General features: G+C 30.7%; 1 protein-coding gene across 1 annotated transcript; it reads right to left on the reverse strand.

The window, feature by feature from the left end:
• Nucleotides 1–19,465: 19,465 nt before the first annotated feature.
• Nucleotides 19,466–24,006, reverse strand: LOC129312475 (uncharacterized). The gene is made up of 2 exons (XM_054955113.1): nucleotides 23,711–24,006; nucleotides 19,466–21,595 (listed from the first exon to the last, which is right to left on the reverse strand). Exon 2 carries the CDS (start codon nucleotides 21,543–21,545, stop codon nucleotides 19,782–19,784), a length of 1,764 nt encoding a protein of 587 aa, XP_054811088.1. The 5' UTR covers nucleotides 21,546–21,595; nucleotides 23,711–24,006; the 3' UTR covers nucleotides 19,466–19,781.

The following is a 24,006-nucleotide window of genomic DNA, read 5'->3' on the forward strand; positions in this document are numbered from 1 at the left end:
TAAATTAACCTCTTAACTTTTTTTTCTGAATGAAAACTTAAATGCATTACTAATCAAAACTAGGCAACAAAGTACAAGTAATAAAAAGAACAACATATCCTCTTTCATCATCCTCCACTCCTATGTTTAGGCAAGAATGATGATCAAAGAGGCAAAAGTTAACATATAAAAAATAAGATAGACTTGCTAGGTAATCAACAACTCTATTATAGTCTATACACATGATTAAAATCAATTTGGCCCTCTATGAAGAAGAAAGACCTTGCTTGCTAAACAATATCCTTGAAAGGAAAAGTGGCATCACAACTATGAATGATAAGGTTAATCGTTTTAAGACAGTCTGAAAAAATTGCCGCTCTGAATAAGTTCCTTTCCCTACACAAATTAAGTCCACTATGTAATGCCAATCATTTCCACTACTATCGAGGGGACAAAGATCAATCTGGAGCTGAAACCACAAATCTAGTTATTTTAGCTATCTCACAAATACCCTTCACAATCATTGCTCTCATCACTTTAGATGAAGCCATCAACATGTAGCTTGATGAAGTCTTCTCCACTTTGATTCATTTACACCTCTGACTTAACAAAAGGATTAAATAATAGATAGTTGCTCATTAGCTCCTTGTCTATACAACCTTAAAGAAACTAGAAAAACCATCATAGGTACATCTTTGACCATTAGCATAAAAAATATAGTTATACCAATTGATTGAAATATCCCAACATATGTATCCAAAAAGAGTTGGCCATGGGATCTTCTTTATGTGCTCATTCCCAATTTCATTTTTCAAGTTCCACTTTACCCATTCCATTCCTTGTAATGAGCAAAATTTCCCCAGTTGATCAACTTTAATAACCAACTTCCATTTATGTATGGCATTGTTGCAATCTCGTAGAAGATGCATGGAATCCTCCTTGAAACTATAACCCATTAGACAACTAACGTTACTTTGAATTCATCATCTACATCTGAGGTCTATTATGTGCGCTCTTCCATGTGTGAAAAACTACATGAAGGATTTGATCTTCTCAGGAATTGGCCATCTCTATGCAAGTTTTGAAATATTATGGCTGTTACTAGGTACCTGCAAATAGAAATTTAGAGGTAGATTTAGCAGTAAAGGATCTATACAAGGATGGTTTTCAAAAGTGTTTGTTCTCTTTTCTCTTCTCACAAGATGAATGTGCTCGAGTCAAACATGCCACTACATAGGGTTCAAACCAAAAACTCATAGTCTCTATATCCTAATCACCATTGCTCTTATTAAAATCAAAGACCTAATCATCTATGTCAATAAAATCCTTGTATCCAGGAATCAAATCAATTAGAAGTATGTTCATCTCTGACCAGTTAGCAAACTAAAGTAAAGTGCTTTTGCCATTTCCAATATTGTTTTCCTACACCACCCTTAAAAGTCTTTTAGATCTCACAAATGCTTCTCCAAGGTAGGGAGGATTTCTGTGGCTTTTTGATATTCAAGATAGGTCCTGTGCTATGTTTGTATTCACTTTGTAGAACTTGTACCCAAAGGCTTTTCTTATTTGTTAGTAGGTTCCAATAAAGCTTCATCTTGTTTCCTTAAATTTCTAATACTAAGCCACCCTCTAAATTGTCTTTGGATATCAAATCCCAAGATAATAAGTGAAGACTATGATATCTCTAGAATAACCCCAAAAGAAGTCCTTGCTAATCTTCTCAATATCATTCAACAATCTCTTAGGTAGAAGCATTGTTTGCATGTGATAGGAAGGAATATAGATATCACTGCCTTAAAATGTGTAGCTTTGCCAGCTTTATTGAGAAAGCTCGCTTTCCATCCATTCAACCTCTTTTGTGCCTTTTCACTAATAGGTACAAAGAGAACATATGACACCCTCTTGTGGATGAGAGGAATTCCTAAATATTTCCCCAAATCACTTGTCAAAGAAACCCCTATCTTCGTGCTCAGATATATAGACCTTGATATATGAACATTCTTAGAGTAGTACATCTAGGTCTTGGACTTATTCACACTCTATCTTGAAGATCCACAAAACTAGTTCAAACAAATCAATCATAACTTCTGTTTGATTAGCATATGCTTCTCCAAACAAAATAAAGTCATTAGCGAAGAACAAGTAGGAGAGCAAAGCCACATCTGTATAAAGCATAATAGGAACCTATTGCTTTTCTTCCTTAACATTAAGGATAATATGACTTAGTCTCACTATACAAAGAGTGAAACTATATGAGAAATTGGGTTCCCCTAGAAAATGCCCCTCAAAGAATAGAAATTTTTTGTGAGCTCCATATTCCATAGCACTTGAACCATGGTAGAATTAATGCATGTCAAACTCAGGTTATAAAGATAATCAAATAAGCCAGTTGCTTGATTGTATCATAAATGAAAGCCTATTCAAGTTTATCATAGGTCTTCTTCAGATCTTCTTTTACGTCCATCTAACCATTAAGCCCTCTTTTTCTTCTCATAGAGTGGATAATTTCTTGGGCAATAATAATATAATCATTGCTTTGTTGCCCTATTATGAAGCTTCATTGATGTGACCCTACAAGCTTCCCATCACCTTCCTCAATCTTTTGCTAATAACCTTTGATACAATTTTATAACTCATGTTGCATAACAAGATAGTTTTAAAGTCTTTCATATGCTCTAAATGGTCAATCTTCAAAATTAAACCAAGCAGGTTTCATTTAAAGGTCCAATCTAGCTTGGGTTATTGAAAATGTCCTTAACCAATCTACAAATGGAGTCCCTACAAGTACCAATAATCTACAAATACAATCCCTTATTTGGCCTTGGTGCCTTAAAGCTTCCATATCAAAGACTACCTCTTTTATTTCCTCATCACCCACATCTGTCGTAAGCATAAAAAATTCTTGTTCCTTAAGCCTTGAAAAACTATGTCTTGTAGATACTGGGATAAGAGAGCCTTGGGTTCTAGTAAAGAGATTTTGGTACTACTGTGTGGCCATTCTCTTGAATTCCTCCTAATCAAGTATCCACTTTTCATTTAAATTTCTCAACCTTTCAATGCGGTTTTTCCTTCAATGAATGACCATCATGATATGGAAAAATTTGCTATTCTTTCTCCTCACTTTAGCCAGTCACATCTAGATATTAGCTCTGCTTAAGCAAGAACCTTGTTGTATTCTTGCCAAAGTTCTTTCTCAACTTGCACTAGCTATTGGTTGTCTCTTTTACTATGTGCTTTTTTAATACCTGCTAGCCTTTCGAGCAAGTTTTATTTTTTAATTGAGATTTCCCCACCTTCTTCTACTTGCTCTAGCTTGTGTGAAATTTTTGACATTCTAATTTTATCTTTCAAAACCTTTTACCATTAATTAAATATTATGTTATTAATATAGTTATTGTCATGTCATATTAATACAACACATAGTACATGATATATAAAAAGTATTTTTATCATTTTTAATAGACAAAATTGTAATTTTTACTTTTACCACACAATGAAAATGAGCTACATTTTTTAGTTGAGGGACAATTTTGTCCCTCCTTAAATGGTGTCAAAAAATAATAAAAATATTTTTCATATCATGTGCTATGTATATTGCATTAATTTGATATGACAATAACTATTTTGATATGACAATAACTATATTAATAACATAACAGTTAATTAACCATAGGAGGCTTCATAAGATAAAATTAAAAATTAGGAATTAATTTTAAACATTTAAATATAAGAGGGATTATATGCAACTATCTCAATTTTGAAAGAGCTTTATGCATTTTATCCAAATTTTAAATATGGAATTGGCTTAAAACATTCAACCTTGCTTGTTTTAGCTAGCCATAAATAACACTATTTATTGCCATTCAAAAAGATAACAATGACAATAACGTTATTTACCATATGTGCAACTTCATAATATTTTTATACAGGATCATGTTCAGAGATTTTGAGAATTGAGATGAAATGAGTATAGGAGCTTAACATATAATAATTTGACATTTTTAGCACTAGAAATAATAAAAACAATCAAAAACTCAGTATTTTGTATTCTAAAAAATAAAGCTTGAATTAAAAAGGAACAAATACACCTAATACCCCTACTCAATGGTGTATACTCTAATGATTTAGTTGGATCCAAAATTATAAAAAAAGACTGCAGCAAAAAAGATGTTAATGGAAAAAAGAAAATAAGGAAGAGTGGAAGAGTAAAGATGAAATAACTTATATTTTTTTTAGGCTTTAGAATGGAAAAAAGAAAATAAGGAAGAGTGAAAGAATAAAGACGTAAACTAAAAGAGTTAGAGATGATGATGGTTGAATGAAAATTATAAAACAAGAATAAATAATAATTAATAATCAGGATGAGGGCAACCCAATAATTAAATATTATTTTGAAAATGTGAAAAAATTTTCAATGTGGAAAGAATTGGAATTTCTTTTTTTTTTTATTTGGCATTTATTACACAACAATACAAATACATCTATTTAACATATAAATACTAGGGGCAATCAGGGCTTTTATATGGGACCCTAGGCAATTGTCTTACTTGTCTATGGGCTCCCATGGCCCTATTTTTATACATTGAATATTAAGTAAAGCTCTTGTGTTTATATTGAATCATTACGATATGAAAAAAAAAAAAAGAAAGAAAGGATACTGCAAATCTTAATCCTTTATGTTTGTAAGAATTATCAATTTTGGTCTTTTATGTTTGATTTTTACCAATTCAGTCCTTAATATTTTCTCCTATTATCATGTTAATCCTCAAAATTTTAAAACACAAATTAGTCATCAATATATGCTGACTTGTAAATTATATTGCTGATATGAAATATACACTTGAATAAATGAATACACATAAGTCTTTTTATATTCTTATTTGTTATGTCTTTTTATATTCTTATTTGTTATGTCTTTTTATATTCTTATTTGTTTTAAAAAAGTTCCAGAAAGGCATTGCAGATGGCGAAGGAAAAAAAAAAAAAAAGATTCAGTGAAGCGCGATCACGAAGTAGAATGGACAGTCGAAGATTGTCAAGCAGCGTCGATGGTTTAAGAAAGATGTTATTTTGCAGACCTTTTTTTTTTTTTCCCCCGATCCTCGATCATGTATATGTGAAGCAATTATGATGTCCTTTAGCATAGGGAGAATGACAATTTCATCCCAAATGAGTAAATTAATGACAGTTAGTTCTCAACAAATTTTTTTTATAAAATAAATTATAAATATTAATTTAAATAATTACAAATAAAAATTTATATTATAATTTAAAAGTTACTTTTGATATTTAAATATTTATTTGCAATTAAAACTATTGGAATTATAATTATCTTTTGATATTTTTAACTTATTTAAAAAAATTATTAAGAATTTAATTGTTATTAATTTAATATTTTAAGACTTAACTGTCATTCTTTCTTTAATTTATTATATACATGTGAAGCATTTTCAAAACACATTGGCTTTAACATCATGAATTGAAATTTGAACAAGAAGATGAAGAATGAATTGAAATCCATCTGGTTCACTTGAAGATTGGTTCACTTGAAGATTGATCAAAGTCTAATTCAGGTGGTAATTAATAAGATCAGAAATCTCATTATAAAAAACTGGGTGATTACTTTTGACTGTATCTATAGAGAAGTCAACAAATGTGTTAATCTTGTAATCCATAACTCAACTTATCATCATTTTGAAATTTGTATCTTTGGCAACCTGCCCTCTGATTATAATAGCCTTATGGCTATAGACATGATTAGATATTAGTATTTTGCATGATTATTTTGTGGCTTAGTATTAAAAAAAATGATCAAAGTCTAACCTAATGCTGTCTTGTGATTGGTGAAGAAAGGCCACATTGAATATATGCTGACATGTAAATTATATTGCTGATATGAAATATACACTTGAACAAATGAATACACATAAGTCTTTTTATATTCTTATTTATTTAAAAAAAGTTCCAGAAAGGCATTGCATATGGCAAAGAAAAAAAAAAAAAAAGATTCAGTGAAGCGCGATCACGAAGTAGAATGGACAGTCGAAGATTGTGAAGCAGCGTCGATGGTTTAAGAAAGATGTTATTTTGCAGACTTTTTTTTTTTTTATCCTCGATCGTTTATATGTGAAGCAATTATGATGTCCTTTAGTATAGGGACAATGACAATTTCATCAAAGAGTAAATTAATAACAGTTATGTCTTAACAAAAAAATTTTATAAAATAAATTATAAATATTAATGCAAATAATTAAAAATAAAAATTTATGTTATAACTTAAGAGTTACATTTGATATTTAAATATTTATTTACAATTAAAACTATTGAAATTATGATTATCTTGATTGATATTTTTAACTTATTTTTAAAAAAAATAATAAAGATTTAACTATTATTAATTCAATATTTTTAAAATTTAACTGTCATTTTTCCTTTAATTTATTATATACATGTAAAGCATTTGCATACGCAGGAAGGTAAATATGCATTTAATTATACAAATTTCTCCTCATATAAAAAAACATTGGCTTTAACTTCAGGAATTGAAATTTGAACGAGAAGCCGAAGAATGAATTGAAATCCATCTGGTTCACTTGAAGATTGATCAAAGTCTAATTTGGGTGGTAATCAATAAGATCAGGAATCTTATTATGAGAAATTGAGTGATCACTTTTAACGTATATAGAAAAATCAACAAATGTGCTAATCTTGTAACTCATAACTCAACTTATCATGATTTTGATATTTGTATCTTTGGCAACCCACCCTCTAATTATAATAATCTCATGATTATAGATATGACTAGATATTAATTTTTTGCACAATTATTCTGTGGCCTAGTATTAAAAAAAATGATCAAAGTCTAACCTAATGCTGTCTTGTGATTGGTGAAGAAAGGCCAGTGAGTTTTTCAGTTTGTCTTCCTTCGATTGTGCTCTATCTGAGTGATGAAGTAGAAGGAGAGACAAATTGCGTTCGGTTTGAATAATTTAATTTATTAATTCTTAATATTTTTTTAACCTTATGCTGGTCAGCTTTATATTTTTTTATAAGATAATAAAATTTTTAATCCTTTATATTTGAGAGAGTTATTGATTTAATCCCTCAAATATAATTTTTATCATTTCAACCCAACATTTGTTCTGGTTATCACGTTAGTCCTCTAAATTTTATATGACAAATTAACCCTAAAGAAAAGTTGATTTGTGAATTAGGTTGCTGATATGGAATACATGCATGGATAAATTAGGTTGCTCTGTGTATGTACAGTATATACACAGTATATGCAAAATGCGACATCACCTTCTTGCCAAGCAGACATAGTCCACAGCCACCTTCATCTTTAACCCCAGCTAGCTGTTTTTATTTTGTTCATTTCTTTTGCAACAAGCAATGCTCGAGAAATCTTGGCACAAATCTTTCACAGATAACATCCAGTCACATACAAGGATACACATGGGGTCCTCTTCCTTCATTTTTTCCATGTTACAATTGTGTCAACAAGAAAGTCACATGTTTCTCAAATGAATGAAGGCTTAGTTTATAGTACTAAGATGTGAACTTGAGCTAATAAATGGGTTTAGAGGAGAAATGAACTCTTGCATACAATTGCACACAAGTTAGACGTAATCCTGGGCAACTTTCCAAAATTTTGGAAACTATTTTTTTGAGATACAAAATTATTTGTGCAAGATAGTTTTTTAAAAATTTTCCTTCCTTTTGAAATATGTGGGGAATTGTTGGATATTATAAATATTTTTGAGTATTTTAAAAGGAATTATTATAAATTAATAATATTAATTATTATTTAAGTTTATTTATTATTTTATAACATATAATTTAAACAACATTATTATTTGAAACTGTTTTTTAATTGTAATTAAGATGGTTTTATTGCCCTGCATTATGAAATCTGTTTATAAAAGACAATGCTTGCTACAAGTTCAGGGAGAACCTTGGTACTCTCGGCCTTTCTCTTCTCTTCTATCATATTAGTTTATTGGTGAATTTCTGTTGTTCTGTGTCCCTACTTTTGATAGGAAGAGTCTGGAGAATTGTGGCACAACCAACCTGAACAAAATAGCTCTTGAGGACAGTGTCCTTGGACATGACTCAGACTAAATTATACCAACTATTGCCAACATTCTACTCTTCCTTTATCATCCCCTTCACTTGCACTGTTTCTTTCCTTTTCTCCATCGATCCCCCTATTCCTTCTTCTTCCAAACCAAAGAAATCTTCACTTTTTGAGTTCTTCATAGGAAGCTCTGTTCGTGTCAAAGAGCTCTAGTCGTAACCCCTTCCAGTGTTCTTCAGCTCTCTACACTCGATTCCTAACTCTCTTCCTTCTCTTCACCATTGTTTACCTTTTGCTGCTCTGAAATCAGCATTGGCTGGAGCTTTAGTTCCTTATTACCCTCTCGTTGTCAGGGTTAGGGCTAGGCATGACAACTCCTGTCTTCAGGTGGTGTGTCAAGATCAAGGTTCTCTTTTCATCGAGGCCTTCTCTGATCATTTTTCACTTGGCAATTTCCATGATAAGGTCCCCAAAATGGTGAACCAGTAGAGGACATTCATGTCCCTCCCCGTCGCCGACATTCTCAAGGGTTCGCCTCCTTTGTTTGCTTCTTTAACTAACAACGCATCCGAATGTAACGAAGCTGGATGGAGGGTCGCCACTTACAGGACAAGGAGACATGAAGACGAATGGAAGGTCACCGGCAAAGAGAGACAATGGCCAGATATGTCACCGGCGAATGCATAGACATCGTGCTTGAGCCCATCTTTAGTCTACACATTGTTTTTTATTTTGCTCTACGTTTTCCTGAATGTGTTATTTTTGTTAATTATCCAAGTCAACATTTTCTTCCCACATTATTTGGCAGCCACCTCATCTTATCATTCTATTTGCCACATCAACCACATCAGCAAAATTTAACAGTGTTAAGGTTTGTTAAGAGATCAAGGACTACTTAGATAAATTATGAATCTCAAGAATTGAAATAATAGAAATAAAACTTAAGGGATTAAATTGATAATTTCATTAAATATAAGGGACTAAAAATTGCATTAATCTAGATGGCTGTCAAAATTTAAAGATTTTATCAGTATTTTTATGAAACATAAAGGATTGAATTGATAAAAATTAAATGTAAGGAATTAAATTGATAATTTATGCAAATATAAATGACTAAAATTTGCATTATCCCCAAAAAAAATTTATAAATGACTTGGTTTCCAATTGAATCAATAGAACAAATATAAATTTAAGACTTTTTATCTTATTTACTTCATTCGTTCAAAAATATAAGGTATTTCTTAAAGAGTTGAATATTCAAAAATGTAAGAAATTTTTAATCTTTCGAGGTGTAATCATTATTTTTTTAAGTGCCTTTATTGATAATGACTTTATATTTATTGTAGGGTGTTTAATAGGGGTAAATATGGAAAGAAAATGTTACTTGAAAAGTAGGTAACTACTTTATTAAGGAACGAGATTCGATTAAAAATATCTTTTTTAAGGATTTTTTAGCCAACTAAGTTGAAAATACCAATATTTTAAAAACTAAACTGAATAATGAACCAAAGAAATCAATGGGTCACGATTCTCATGGTTTAATTGTTTAGAATGATGGTTGAACCGGTGACATAATAATTAAATTTAAAATAATATTTTTATACATTTATATTAAAAAGGGTCAAAATGATTCAATCGTTCCAAATCTCAAGTTTTTGTTTTAGTCTTTAAGAACAGCTTGAATCAAAGTAGGTCAATTGCTAGAATAGGCCAAATGATTGAACTAGATTGTTTTCTTTTTTAGGTGATATTTTGACCAGTCTGGGTCAATTTGGGTTTTAAAACAATGGAAAATACTTCACAAACAAGATTATACCAATCAATCTTCACAAGTTTCACATTCCCACCTCACATATTCAACAACGCATTAGAGCGAAGCGGTAGTATTCCACTCAAAATCTTATTCCAAATATCAAATAAATAGTACACACAGCATCTTAACACTTTTTAAACACAATGTAAAATAATCAACCATAAGCAATTTTTGAGACTAAGGATGAGGGTGTCCAAAACTACTTGAAGGCTTCGTTTGGATAGAAGAAAAAGTGAAAGTAAATTAAATAGAAAAGAGAGAATTTAGAAGGATAAATCTTTAAAAAATAGTAATTTTTTATTATTTTTAAGAGTTTTCTTTCCTAGTTTTCTTTCTTTCTTATTTTTCCTCACATTCAAATGAAAGATAAAATCAAAATTTCAATTGGAGAAACTTGGGGGAGAAAATGAAGAGGAAAGTGAGAATGTAATTTCAAAGTTTGAAGCTTGAAATCGATGAAAAATGGTCCCAATAGCCTTGAGCTTCTCACATATTTCCTTTAGTCCTATTTATAAATTTATTTTACTAATATCATCAATTACAATAAAAGTGCAAAAAATAAAAGCAAGTGAAATTTCAAATATAACCCTCAAGTAAAAAGTAAAAAGTAAACAAATCATATAATATTATTTTTTTTGTCTCTCCCTCTCTTACTTTTTAAGGATAATTTAAAAATTTTAATTTAAAATAAATAATTTTATCAGCTAGTGACTTATAAAGTGGATCAAATTGTGTTTCTAAAGACACTTAATATACAAGACTAGAGGGAGTATCCTATTGAAACCTCACCTTTTATTTTCTTTTTTTCTTTTTGGAATATAAGGCAAATTATATTATAAAGATAATGAAAATATAGATACTAAATTAAAACATAAAAACCTAGTGTGGGAACCAAGCATTAGAAGTCAGGGAGAAGGAACTAGAAGCAAAACAAGAAATAGAAAAGGGGGGGGGGGGAGATCTTTGATGTCTTCATTGATAACTGAATGCAAGCAACATCCATGTTCCGTTTAAAAGAAGAATTTTGGTTTGCACATGATATCAGATGGTAATAAAAAAAAGGGAGAATGACAAATAAGAACCTTGTAACAAAATTAATGTTAAATCAATAATTTCAGTATTGAAACATGAGATCAAAAGCAATACTGAATTTGAAAACTTTAATATTAAAGAAATCTTAATTTAACATTTTCAATTGACACCTTTTCTTTTCATAACAATGAAAACACGCTGCAGCCCTTTATAATAAAACTATGTGATGAAACACGCTGCAGCCCTTTATAATAAAACTATGTGATGCTTCATTGTAGCAAAGTTGGCTATTGGATGAAGGGAATTTCCCAGCTTCAAAGGCTCATTCATATCTTGAACTATATACGTTGAGAAATAATGAATAAAGTTATTTTGAAAGGCTTGGGGGTGTCTGATTTTTAGTTAAACAATTGCCGCTAAAAAAATAATGTCATTTAATTCTTCACATATATTAGTTTCTGAAGTTGTTCAATTTTTGTCAACAAAGTGTTAATCCATAACTAAATTAAATCATTTCAAAACTGGACACAAGTTATTTCAGCAAATTATAACCTCTTGAGTTTCAAGTTTTCATTTATAACTAGTTTTATACCAACGTGAAACGAAATGATATTCGAAAAATATGAACATCCCTATAAGATGATTTTTTAAATGTTTTTAAGAAGATAATTTTTAGTTAAATTAACGAATATTTCACGGAAGAATAATATTGCTCCATTTTTATTTTTTTAAAAGGGGGCAACATTATTATGTTTTTAATATATGAGAGGTAAAACATTGCTAGTATACTACCCTTGATTTGAGGATGTTCAATGAACCTGGTAAAAAGAAGAAAAAAGAAGATGTAAATTAACAATTTAACCCTTTAAAGCTATTCCATAGGGGGAAAAAAAGCAAAATCCACGCATAATAGCAAAATAAAAATAAAGGTATGTGTAAATATCATAGTTAGTTAGCGATGACTTCTGATTATTTTATGAATTTAATGGAGTTTTTAATGTAATTAGAAATCATTTATTTAAATTTTTTTTTAAAAAATATGATTAAGTGGATGATCGTGTGTAAAAATAAGTTTAAAAATATGATTAAAAGTCAGTGAATTAATTCTATCATTTATTTTGAATTATATATATATATATATAACAATAGGCCCAATTTATGGGCCTAAGGATGAAAATTTCAAGGCTTAAGTTCAAGGAAATAAATATGAAAAGAAATTTGCATAGATTTGTTGTAACGAAGTGCGATTTTAGTAAAATACATAGTTTTAATCTTCAGCGAACTTTTAAGACTTGGGAACCTCATTTTCGACCATTTCTCATATCCAGCAGCTGTAGAATGTTTAGGGAGAGCAAAAGGAGTCAAAGAAAATTTAGAAAAGCTTGAGTTTAGTGGAAAATCAAGGATTTCATTTAAGATTGCTCTAATTAAGTTTTTTTTCTCCTTCTTCTCTTTACTTTGCTTTATATATTGCTGATTTTGCTGTCATTGGAGCCATGTGTGGCTAACATTATCTTAATCTAGGGTAGCTATGAACTAATTCTTGAATTAGAGCATGTTTGAACTATTTGTTTAAGCTTAATATTAGTTATGTTTATTTAATCTTGTGCTTATTTGTTTACTTAATGCTTAGCCACCATGAGTGTGAATTTGGGAGTTTAGATTTTGCATTAAAAGAGAAAAATCTAAATTAGATTATTAGATTGAGTAATGTGGGATTAGAATTTATTCTAATTTGCCAATAGGATAAGAATATACCTATTGGAACCATATAATCATATTAGAGTGAGCTTGTGCCTTTTTGCCTCTTGGATAATTATGTTAAGAATAGCATATTAATTCAAAAAAAAGGGGTGTAATTAATGAAAATATAATTATTCTTATTAATATTGTAGATTAAAAATTAATATTAAGTGAATTTATTTGGGTAATTACATGCTCTATGAATTGAAGAAGGAATTAACCACCCTAGGTTGCCTTGACTATTTATGGTTGTTGAAATTTTAATTTTAGTAAAATTTTATAATTTCAATCTTATTTAGCAATATCAAATTCAAATTTTGCCTTGCTCAACTTAAATGAAAATGAGGACTTTATTGCCTAATTACCTTCCTCGTGGGATCAACCTTAATTTGCCACTCATTAATTTATGAACCGTAAACTTTTGGTAAAACATATTTGTGTGTATCACGTTTTTTGGCATCGTTGTTGGGAAATTAAAGCAATTGGTGATTAGCATTAAAGGATCTTTAGTAGTTCTTCATTAAGCATTCTTTTCTTTTCTTTTCCTTTTGAGTTGTTGTTTTGCTTAGTTTGCTTTGATTTTCTTGGTTTGAATTGATTGAGAATTAGTAGCTTAAGTTTGTGTCTTATAAGTGTCATGTTCAAGTTGCTAGTTTGTATTCTTATTTTTCTTTTGATTTGTGATAGTGTTCTTTGTGTTTCAAAAAAAAAGGGGAAAAAATTTAAAAAAAATGGATTTGAAGTGGCACTCAAGTGGCTTTAATATCGAGAAAGAAATGAATTCCTTACCTTTAATATAAGATGAATTAATTACTTCTATGAGCTATTTAAATGAAAAGAGGCAATACACTATGCATTTGAATGCTAGTTATACTTTATGTGTTAATTTTTCTCAATATTATGGCTTTTCTTATATTTATTGTGGACAAAGTCATTCTTATGAGCATTGTCACTTTAGTAAAGCCTCTAACTAAATGAGGGATGATTTCACTAGGAGCAAAACTTATTTTGATAACTCTTTTAGTCCTAGTTGGAGTCTAGAGAAACATGAGTCTTAGGATTCGAAATGAACCTACCTTTCCATTCTTATCCATATTTTGAGGAAAATGTTTGAGAGTATAAGGAAGAGTCTGGCTTAGGAAGATTAGTTGATGACATTATGGATTCATCAAGAAAACTTACGAATTCACAAAAGGAGTTTGTCAGAGCGTTGAATCAAGTGCTCAAAATATTAGAGCCTATGTGAGTCAAATATTAGAAGATACTAAAGAGATAAAGCAAAAAAACACTTGCCATCATATTTCTCTTGTGATCCTTGATGAAGAATATTATGAGAAAGCTGAGAATAAGGAATTTCATGAGAACATAGATAATGTAGAAGGTGATAATGAACTTGAAACTAATTTATGGGAGAGTAGTGGATGTATAAAAGAGGTTCCAGTTGTAGATCCTAATCTTTGTGATTTTGATATTAAGTTTGATGAGGAAATCCCAGTACTTGTTGCACATGACCCTCATAGTGAAATTATGACTCTTATTGATGAGAGTCAAATGGATTTTGTTAGATTCTCTGAATTTATGGAAGCTCCTATTTCTAATTATTGAGATTTGCCTTTTGAGTTGTCTTTGAAATTAATAAATGCTTATACTTTAAGATTGCTAATGATTGAGGAAGCACATGTATTTAATATGAATGAGGAACTTTTATGTTTAGAACCTTATTGCTTGAAAAGAAATGAAGACAAGATGATTATGGTGTTTGATACTTATGATTAGATGTTTGTATTGAGAAGTCTGGCTAAAGATCATAAACTTAGCACTTTTTGAGAAGCAACCCAAGTTATTTTCTTGTTAAGTTTGGGCTTTGTTAATTTTCTTATTCTGTTGTTTAAGTTGGTGTTTGTTTTATTTTGTAGGCCATGCCTCTCTGCATAGAAAGAATTGTTGAGGAAGATTAGTAAAACATTGATGTAGTCAAGCAAAAAGATATAGGATATGTCTAAATAATCTTTATTTTTTCTTCTCTATTCTCCATTCAGCTCTTGTTAAAGGATTATCAGTGTCCCCCTCTCTCTTTTGTTTAGTTGCTATTAAAACATTAGGGATAATGTTTAATCTAAGTGTAGGGAAGGGAGTACTCACTTTCTTAATTGTTACATTGCTTGTCTTTGAGTTTATTTTGTGTTTTTTTTAGGAATTAGTTGCACATATTTGTAGATAGTCTAAAAAATTTTGAAAATTTTAAAATCTAAAAAATACTTTGTTTTGGCCTTTTTGTTTATCTATGGTGAATTTTGCTAAGGTTGGATTGATTTAGATTTGAAAGAATTAAGTTTGATTAGGCATCAATCAACCCTTCTTAAAATTGAGTAAATAGGCAAAGAATTAAGCTCAAATAATTAAATATAGCTTGTTCAAAAAGCTTGTAAGAAACTTGAGCTTATATATCATTTTCCTTCAAGAGGGAGTACATTTATTGCAATTTCATCTCTAGAACTTGTCTTAAATCTTTATTGAGACTTATTATGGCCATTTACATACACAAAAATGATTAAGGGCATTTATTTTCTTAGCTAATTTGGCCAAACATCCATCCCATTTAATAAAATCATTTGTTTCACCCATTTAAACCTTGGCCTTAGTAAAAAAAATTAAAAAAAAATTATAAGCCCTTTTGCTAAAATTTACCCACTATTCATCCATTTTTATTTCCATTTACTACTTTGGTAAGTGCTAAGTATTACATCCATGAAAGAAAATGAAAGAATTAAGAGTTAGTTGGGGTTTCAAAAGTGGTTCAAAAGAAAAAGAAAACAAAAGAAGAGAAGACGAAGAAAAAAGAGAAAAGATTGAAAGTTGAAAAAAAAAATGATGATGAATAATACCAAAAAAAAAATCAAGTGAAAAAAATATGTTGATCTTCATTAATACCTCTTGTAAATAGCAATGTTTGTCCTTCAATTTTCTGCTTCTCATTTAAGATGCGTGGTACTAATTAGAGTATGTAATTTTGTTCCATTGACCAATTTCCTTTCATCACCATACCTTGACATTATAATCTTTGAAAAGTCTTTTTGATCTTTGTGTGCATTGGCATAATTAAATAAAGATTAAGATGAGAAACAAGCATATAATAGATGGTTTGCAATAGATGAAATTGAGTGAAACACTAACCTGTAAACACCTTAAGTGTAAAGTACAAGCACTTGATTGATTAGGGATAACTTGTTAAAGACTATCTTTGCTTAATTAATTGCATTGTTACTCTTATTTTTGTAAGGGGAGAAAGGCTTTTAGTTAGACTAAGCTCTTGAAAGTTTGGATTATATGCGACTTTGCAATATTCACAATTTTTTTTGACCATTTTGTATGATGATTTTCTTTCGCTTGAAGACAAGCTAAAGTTCAAGTGAAGGGATTTGATGACTTTCGATATTTTTATGAATTTAATGGAGTTTTTAACATAATTAGAAGTCATTTATTTAACTTTTTTTAGCAAAAATATGATTAAGTGGATGATTATGTGTGAAAATGAGCTTTAAAATATAATTGAAAGTTAATGAACTAATTCTATCATTTATTATAGGTTTTATACATATAGATAGGCCCAATTTATGGGTCCAAAGATGAAAATTTCATAGCTCAAGTCCAAAGAAATAAATATAAAAAAAAGTTTGCACAGGTTATGTTCGTTGCAGTGAAACACGATTTTAGTAAAACACACAATTTTAATCTTTAGCAAACTTTTAAGGCTTGAGAACCTTATTTTCGGTCATTCTTCATCTCCAGCATTTGTAGAATGTCTAGAGAGAGCAAAAGGAGCCAAACAAGGGTTGGAAAAGCTTAGATTTAGTGAAAAATTAAGGGTTTCGCTCAAGATTGCTTCAATTAAACTTTTCTTCTCCTTCTTCTATTTACTTTGCTTTATATATTGCTAATTTTGCTATCATTGGAGCTATGTATGGCTGACATTCTCTTAATCTAAGGTAGCGATGAACTAATTCTTGAATTAGAGCATGTTTGAACTATTTATTTGAGCTTAATATTAGTTTTGTTTACTTAATTTTGTACTTATTTATTTACTTAATGCTTGGCCACTATGAGTGCGAATTTGGAAGTTTAGGTTTTGCCTTAGAAGAGAAAAATCTGAATTAGACTATTAGATTGAGTAATGTGGAATTAGAATTTATTCTAATTTACCAATAGGATAGGAATATACCTATTGGACCCATGTAATCACATTAGAATGAATTTGTGCCTTTTTGCCTCTTGGATAATTATGTTTAGAATAGCATATTAATTCAAAAGAGGGGTGTAGTTAATCAAACGATAGTTATTCCTATTAATACTCTAGATTAACAAATTAATATCAAGTGGATTTATTTGGGCAATTACATGCTCTATGAATTGAAAAAGGGATTAGTCACCTTATGTTGCCTTGACTATTGTGATTGTTGGAATTTTAATTATGGTGCATTTTTATAATTTCAATCTTTATTTGGCAATATCAAATCAAATTTTTCCTTGCTCAACTTAAATGAAAATGTGCATGTTATTATCTAATTACCAATTAACTTAATTCCTCATAAAATCAACCTTAATTTACCACATACTAATTTATAAATCGTATACTTACGGTAAAACATATTTGCGTGCATCAGTTAGTTACGTGGCATATCCTTTAATATTTCTTTTTGGAAAATCTCTCACTAAATGCTTTAATGTGAAAAAGAAAGAGTCGTGATTGATCTCTTTAGGACATAGCATTTAAGTGTTGTAAAATTAAGTTTAACAAAAGAAAATAATTTATACAATTTTAATTTAATTATAGCTCAATTTTTATAAAACTTGTTATAACTCAGTCTTTATAGTTTTAACTCAATTACAATTTAATCTCCAAATTAATTAACCTATTGCAACTTAGTCATTATAGTTTTAGTTATTTAAAACATTAACCCCCTATATTTAAAGAAATAAATTTAATTCTTATAATTTTATTTTTTAAAATATGGGAATTAATATTCCAAATTATTACAATTATAAGGATCAAGTTGTCCCAAGTCAAAATTTATAGATTGGGTTAGAACCAAATAAAAAATAAAAATTAAGTTATAATAAATTAAAATTTAAGGATTAATTTTTAATTAAGTCAACACTGTAACTATCAAATACACACACATGTATATCTTTAAATTTTGATTAAGTCAACACTGTAACTACCAAATACACACACATGTACATATATTCTCTCTACAAGATAAGCTTCCTAACCCACACAAGTCTATTTCATTTAAACCATAACCAAACACCCTATTGAAGCTCCACAATGCTTGTAAATCATCATCAAATTGCCCCGGTATACTTCTAGTCACTTTCAATATGTTTTATTAGAATTAAAAAATTTTCAAAACTAATTAACTCTATCTTAAAATTTAATAAATTGTCAACTTTGTCCTTATTAAATATACAAATGTTAACAACTTATTTTCTCTTTCAAATATTCAATGAAAGGTAAAAAAAGAAATTTGTATTTCAAATTTAATGAGGCAACTTCTAAATAGTATAAAAAAATATCATCTCTATCCTATAAATAAAATCAGAGAGAGCACATAAATGTGCATCAATTTCCTTGACAGAATGAGATGCAAAATGAGCATTGTTAGGATGATGTACAAAAAAAAAAAAAAAAAACTGAAGCTCCATCTCCTTGAGTGGGAGAGCACTACATTGCAACATCCTTGAAAATTTAGAGTCAACAACAATGAAAGTGGCTGATTATGTCCCTTCTATCTCTCTTATCTCTAGTTTGAATCTATAGATGCTAAAAAAATGACTTATGATCAAATCAATAGAACCTCAAGCCAGAATATCAACGGCTAAATAATAGAAAAAATCAAGTAGAATTATCATTAGATCATAATACTCGCACAACATCAATCTTGTAGAGACAAATTTAATGACTCTTCCACTGTTGATGGCCTCAAAACATCCACTGAGGTGTGTTTGGTTAAAGATTTTTGGAGGAAAGGTGAGAAAAATTGCTCCCCATCTCTTGTTTAATTGATATTTAATGAAAGGAGGGGAAAGGGTTCCTCACTTGGTTAAAAAATTGAAAGGGAATGAAGGGGAGAAACTCTGCTTCTCCCCTCCAATTTGGAGATTTTTTGAAAGGGGGGAGAAAAATTATGAATAAATTACTTATTTATTATTTTAAAAATTTTAAACTATCTTTAATATTAAAAAATATGCATTATCCTTCCCCTCTCTCTCATAATTAAATAAATTTTATCACCTTACAAAAATTAATACATAATTTTAATTATCTAAAATTTTAACATTTTTTCATTATATACAGTGATAAAATATAATATTAATGTATTTATTTTTCAAAAAAATGTTATTAATAAAAATTCACATCCTTAAAATGATAAAGTTACCAAAATATAACTATTTTTAATAATAAATCAAAGAAAAAAATAAAAAAAAACTTAAAATTAATAAAAATAAAATTATCAACTTATTATTAATTCCTATCCTCTTCCTTTCCAAACTAAATAAAGGTTCATTAAAATTCTTCCCCTTCCATTCTCTTGAACCAAACACACCCTCATACAAGTTTAAGCAAGCACAATTGTTGTCAATATAATCATTGTTAAGGAATCGTCCATAGGATAATTGCAAGGTTAAGACTTTACTATGTCTCATCAAGAGTCAATATTTTCTTTTTCTTTTTTAACAAAAATCCTTCAAAGTTCAAACTCAATGAACTTGACAAACGTCTTAATAAATAACTGCCTAGCTATAAATTAGTAAACAAAAGCTCACAAATAAGTACATTCGGAATGAAACTGCTTGCCAGATACATGCATCCCCATGAGAAATAGTTTACTAATTTTCAGCAACGTCAGTTGATACAATCCCTTCCAAGTTTCAACTTTTGACTAAAAAGAGACAGAAGAACAGAATCCATATTTTATGAAAAACAACACTACGGTACAAGATGCCATAAAGACCGTTACAGATTCCAGCAGTTGAAATTCAGAAAGGGCTTCAACCTCGCACAAAATCAAAACTGCAATCTAACCTGTGATACAAGATCAGAATATTTCAAGGAGCCAACCCAACTGGACAAAAACCTCAAGGGATCACAGGCTTGTTATCAAAGGCTTCTCTCGCTTCCACCAAGTCAGGACGATATCTCTTTGAAAGAATTTCCACTTGCTCAGAAAATGACTTCTTCCCATGCTCTCCGATATGCTGGACCATTTGATTCCATCGTTTTCGACATACATCACCAGACCTATGCTCAAGCAAATAATCCCAGTCCACGTCCTCCATGCAGCAGGCATCCAATGCATATAAAGCATTAATCAGGCGGTAGTCATCAGTATCAGACCATTCGCCTTCAGCAACCATTCGAGATGTTAATTTGTCATACCACCTCATACAGCAAAGTTGACTGGTTCTAGTTGCCACCTTATCACCAATTGCCTCCCAACATATATTATCCCGCAACATACCATGTTTTGATTTCTTATGGTCCTCTAAAGCCCTCAAGCATAGATCAGCGTTTACTAAATCAAATAATTTTTGATACTCGTCTTGTGACCAAGGTCCTTGTTTTATATTTTCTAATTTTATCCTACGCCATGAATCCTTTACATGAAACCGATGTTTTCCCATTGCATCAGCCAACATTTTCCAGTTAGCACCATGATTTTTATAGAAGTTTCGTACGGTTTCCATCTCTTCAGCACTCCATTTACGACTTTCGCCCCTTTCAAACAAAACGTGACCACGATAATATACACTTTGCCAATGCCGGTGAGGTAAAGCTGATGCAATTTCCTTCCAACAACCTCTAAGCTGAGGATAAGATGAGCAATGGAGAATCATATCCACACCTTGATCACGATCACCCAATCCATGAGAATATACATAGCCGTAAATAGCCTCTTTAATCTTCTCATCGTCTTCTGGTGTAAACCTTTTCCCTTGCACCAAGCCATCATTGAAAACCTCCACTTGATCAGAAAACTTCACTCGTTTATCTTCCTTGCTCTTCTTCTTCTTCTTCTTCATTTTCTTCTCCTTGACTTGATCATCACCTTTGGTAAAACTAGCATGTTCAGCAGCATCCCGCATATTGATTTTTATGGAATGGGGGTCACCTTCATCACTTTCAGCTAAAGCTCGATCACCCCCATTGCTTTTGAACTCATTATCTTCTACTCTTTTTCTTTTTTTGGCTAGCTTCTCCTTCTCCTTCTCCTTCTCCTTCTCCTTCTTTGCCCTTTCTTTCTTCTTAATCTTCTTCCCTTTATCATCATTGTTAGTGACAACAGAATGCATATTAGCATCTATTGTCTTAACTCTGGCTAAAGATGATCCACCTTCATTGCTTTCAAACCCGTTAACCTCTGTTCCGTTGTTTTCACCTCTAGATTTCAGAGCAGAACTTTCTTGCATTCCAGGGATTGAATCATTGCACTGTTTTCTTTTCTTTGTTTTTCTTTCTTGCTTATCATCTAAGGACGGCATTTCATTATCACCAACAATCATACCATTGATTATTTCATTGTTGTCTTTTCCCTTCTTCCTTTTCTTTCTCTTACTTTTATTGTCCTCCTCTCCATTTCTCATAAAAGTGACATCCCCTTCACTGGAACAATCTTGTCCCTTGGCTGTTATACCTGTACAATTTTCCTCAGCAACTTCGTTCAAATTGAACACTTCATCAGTTCTGCATTTGTTCTTTTTATCCTTATGCTTCCGTTTCTTTTCTATATGTGGCTCCATCTTAAGACTATGTCCCCTATCCTTTTCATCATTTGCCGGCACATCCATAAAGTCCTTACTCCTGTTAAACTTGGATCCTTTCTTTCCGACTCTCTCATCCATTGGATTGGTATTATCAATGAACTTGATAAATGTTACTGCACAATGCCAGGCTGAAAACACAGAAAAATGGAGATAAGTTACAATATCAAGTATCAAGTATCAACAAAGGAGATAATAGCTACAAGTTAGCCACTTCAACTCAAAATCCAGCCTCATGAAATATGATAGTCACAAAATATGTAGTCATTGATCACAAAAAAAAAAAAAACCTAGTAAATGAAACAGCAACATTCACCACTTCTCAGAAATCAAGGCTAATTGTCATCAAACAAAAATTCATCAGCTGAATTCAAGATACAACCTAAAAAATAAGAGAAACACGTTCAAAGTTCAAACAAAACATGCCTATACATTAAATTCCATATAATGGAAGATGAATCATTTTCCTGGATGTGAGATCTAAAGAGTTATTATTTCAGATCTAAATTCCATATAATGAACCCAATGACAATACGCTAAAACAAAACAACACAACATAATCAGAGTAGCATCAATATTGAAAATTGAACAATACAAATTTAGGAATGGAAATAAGTCAGGCCTTGGCCAAACTGGCCCAAGCTTGCAAGGTTAGGTTGAAGCCATAGGGCTGAGCCTAGGCACATAGCTTGCATAAGGCTTCTTTCAAACTCAATCTTGGTCTTGGCCTTGTCAAATACTTGGCCCGGCCTGAAGGCTTATTTAAAAGCCTACTTTTTTTAGGTAGGCCTTGAAGGCTTTAAATAGACTTTAAGCCTATCAAAGCCTACTTAAAGATATATTAACTATTAACATGATTTTTTGCAAACAACAAAATATGAAAATTCCATATAATATATTATTCCATGCAACGACAATCCATCTAAGGTAGACAAATATAATAATTTAACAATGAGAACAATCAATGAAAAATAAATCTACAACAATATGCAAGAGTGGCACGAATCAAGTCTTCAATATGATCTCTTTTGCTCTAATGTCCTTTTTTAAACAATGCAAACAGCATATTACTATAATAAACATCCAAAAATGATATTTAGATTATTAAAAAAAAGATATTTAGAATAGCAAACAATATACAATTAACTTTCATCTTCAGAGTTGATCCCAGCCATTAGGTGTTAATAGTTTTTAGTTAAAAATAATGAAAGAGAAATAATAAATGACATCCAAGGGAAAAAAAAAATCATCTTCTACCATTTAATTATTTCATCTTTAAACATATATATTTTTACTAGAAAAATTATTTTCATTCTCACAAACTTTACTATTAACAAACGGATACAAGGGAACATCTACATAAGATTGTAAGGAAAAAAGGACACAAAGGAATATGTATAAATGCGACAAGCACCAACTTAATTGTAAGATAAAGATCTCAAGATAATTTTGGCTATTTTCAGTAATAACAGCTTGAACCATAACATTTAACTTTGATCATATAACAACTCTGAATCCAAACACTACCAAGAAGCAGTTGTGTGCATGCCAAATGCATAGACACTACAAAGCATGGCATAACAGATGAAATTACTTTTTTTAAAAAAATTAGTCTTTCATGTCAGCAACATGCGCCTGTATTTTATCCCGTTTTTGCATAATTCATAACATTGTAATTGTAACTAATATCTAAATGATGTTACACATGTTGAAAAAATAATAATAAATTTGCATTTCATAGCAGCAGTAACTTTAGCAACCTGTTTCAGAAAAATGAAAGTAAGCAGTCCCAACGAACCAACTAAAACCAGTACAGACAGTAATCAACCAAGAACAAGTATCCAGGTATATAAAAATAGTTGAATCCGATGCTAATGCTATGTTCCTAACAGATTCTCATGAATGAAACACTCACAATTTCTCAACTGCTTCACTTAATTAGTGGAATCCGATGACAATGCTTCCTACTTCTGGCCAATAAATTAGAAGAAGAAGAAGAGAACGAATTTTCTACTTTAGCAACAATCGGGAGTGGATATTTCTTACGGCTGACTTGGTTATATCGATAGGCATAAACCAAACTATTTACATTAATTACAATCTATTAATTGATTTATGGTTTTCCACTAAAAAACAAAAGGAAAAAAAGGAACGCACAACCAGATTGCTCTATTAAAAAACCTGCCGCTTCTACAAAGAACATATCAAATCACATAAGCCAGAGTGTAAGGAAGAGTAAATCGAACCTTGAGCAACGCAAGAGAAGCGGAAAGCAATGAACAGCAACGTGAACCTTATTCTGACCGGCGAGGCCAACAGCAAATGCGAAAAACGTGATCTAAACAGCAACGCGAACAACAAACGCGACCAGCAGCGTGCTCTCAGTTTCGAAGCTTCAGATTGGTATTGGTATGGAGGGAGGGAGGAGGCGCCGACTCGCCGTGCTCTGCTCTCAGCCTCTCAGTTTCGACGACGAAAGCGGTGAAGGAAGGAGGCGCCCAATTGGGTTCTTTGGAGTGCGGAGGAGGAATGAAGAATCCGA

This window comes from Prosopis cineraria, unplaced genomic scaffold (assembly GCF_029017545.1).
Source record: "Prosopis cineraria cultivar Desert tree isolate PC_DT_omini unplaced genomic scaffold, ASM2901754v1 PC6, whole genome shotgun sequence".
Taxonomy (NCBI): Eukaryota; Viridiplantae; Streptophyta; class Magnoliopsida; order Fabales; family Fabaceae; genus Prosopis; species Prosopis cineraria.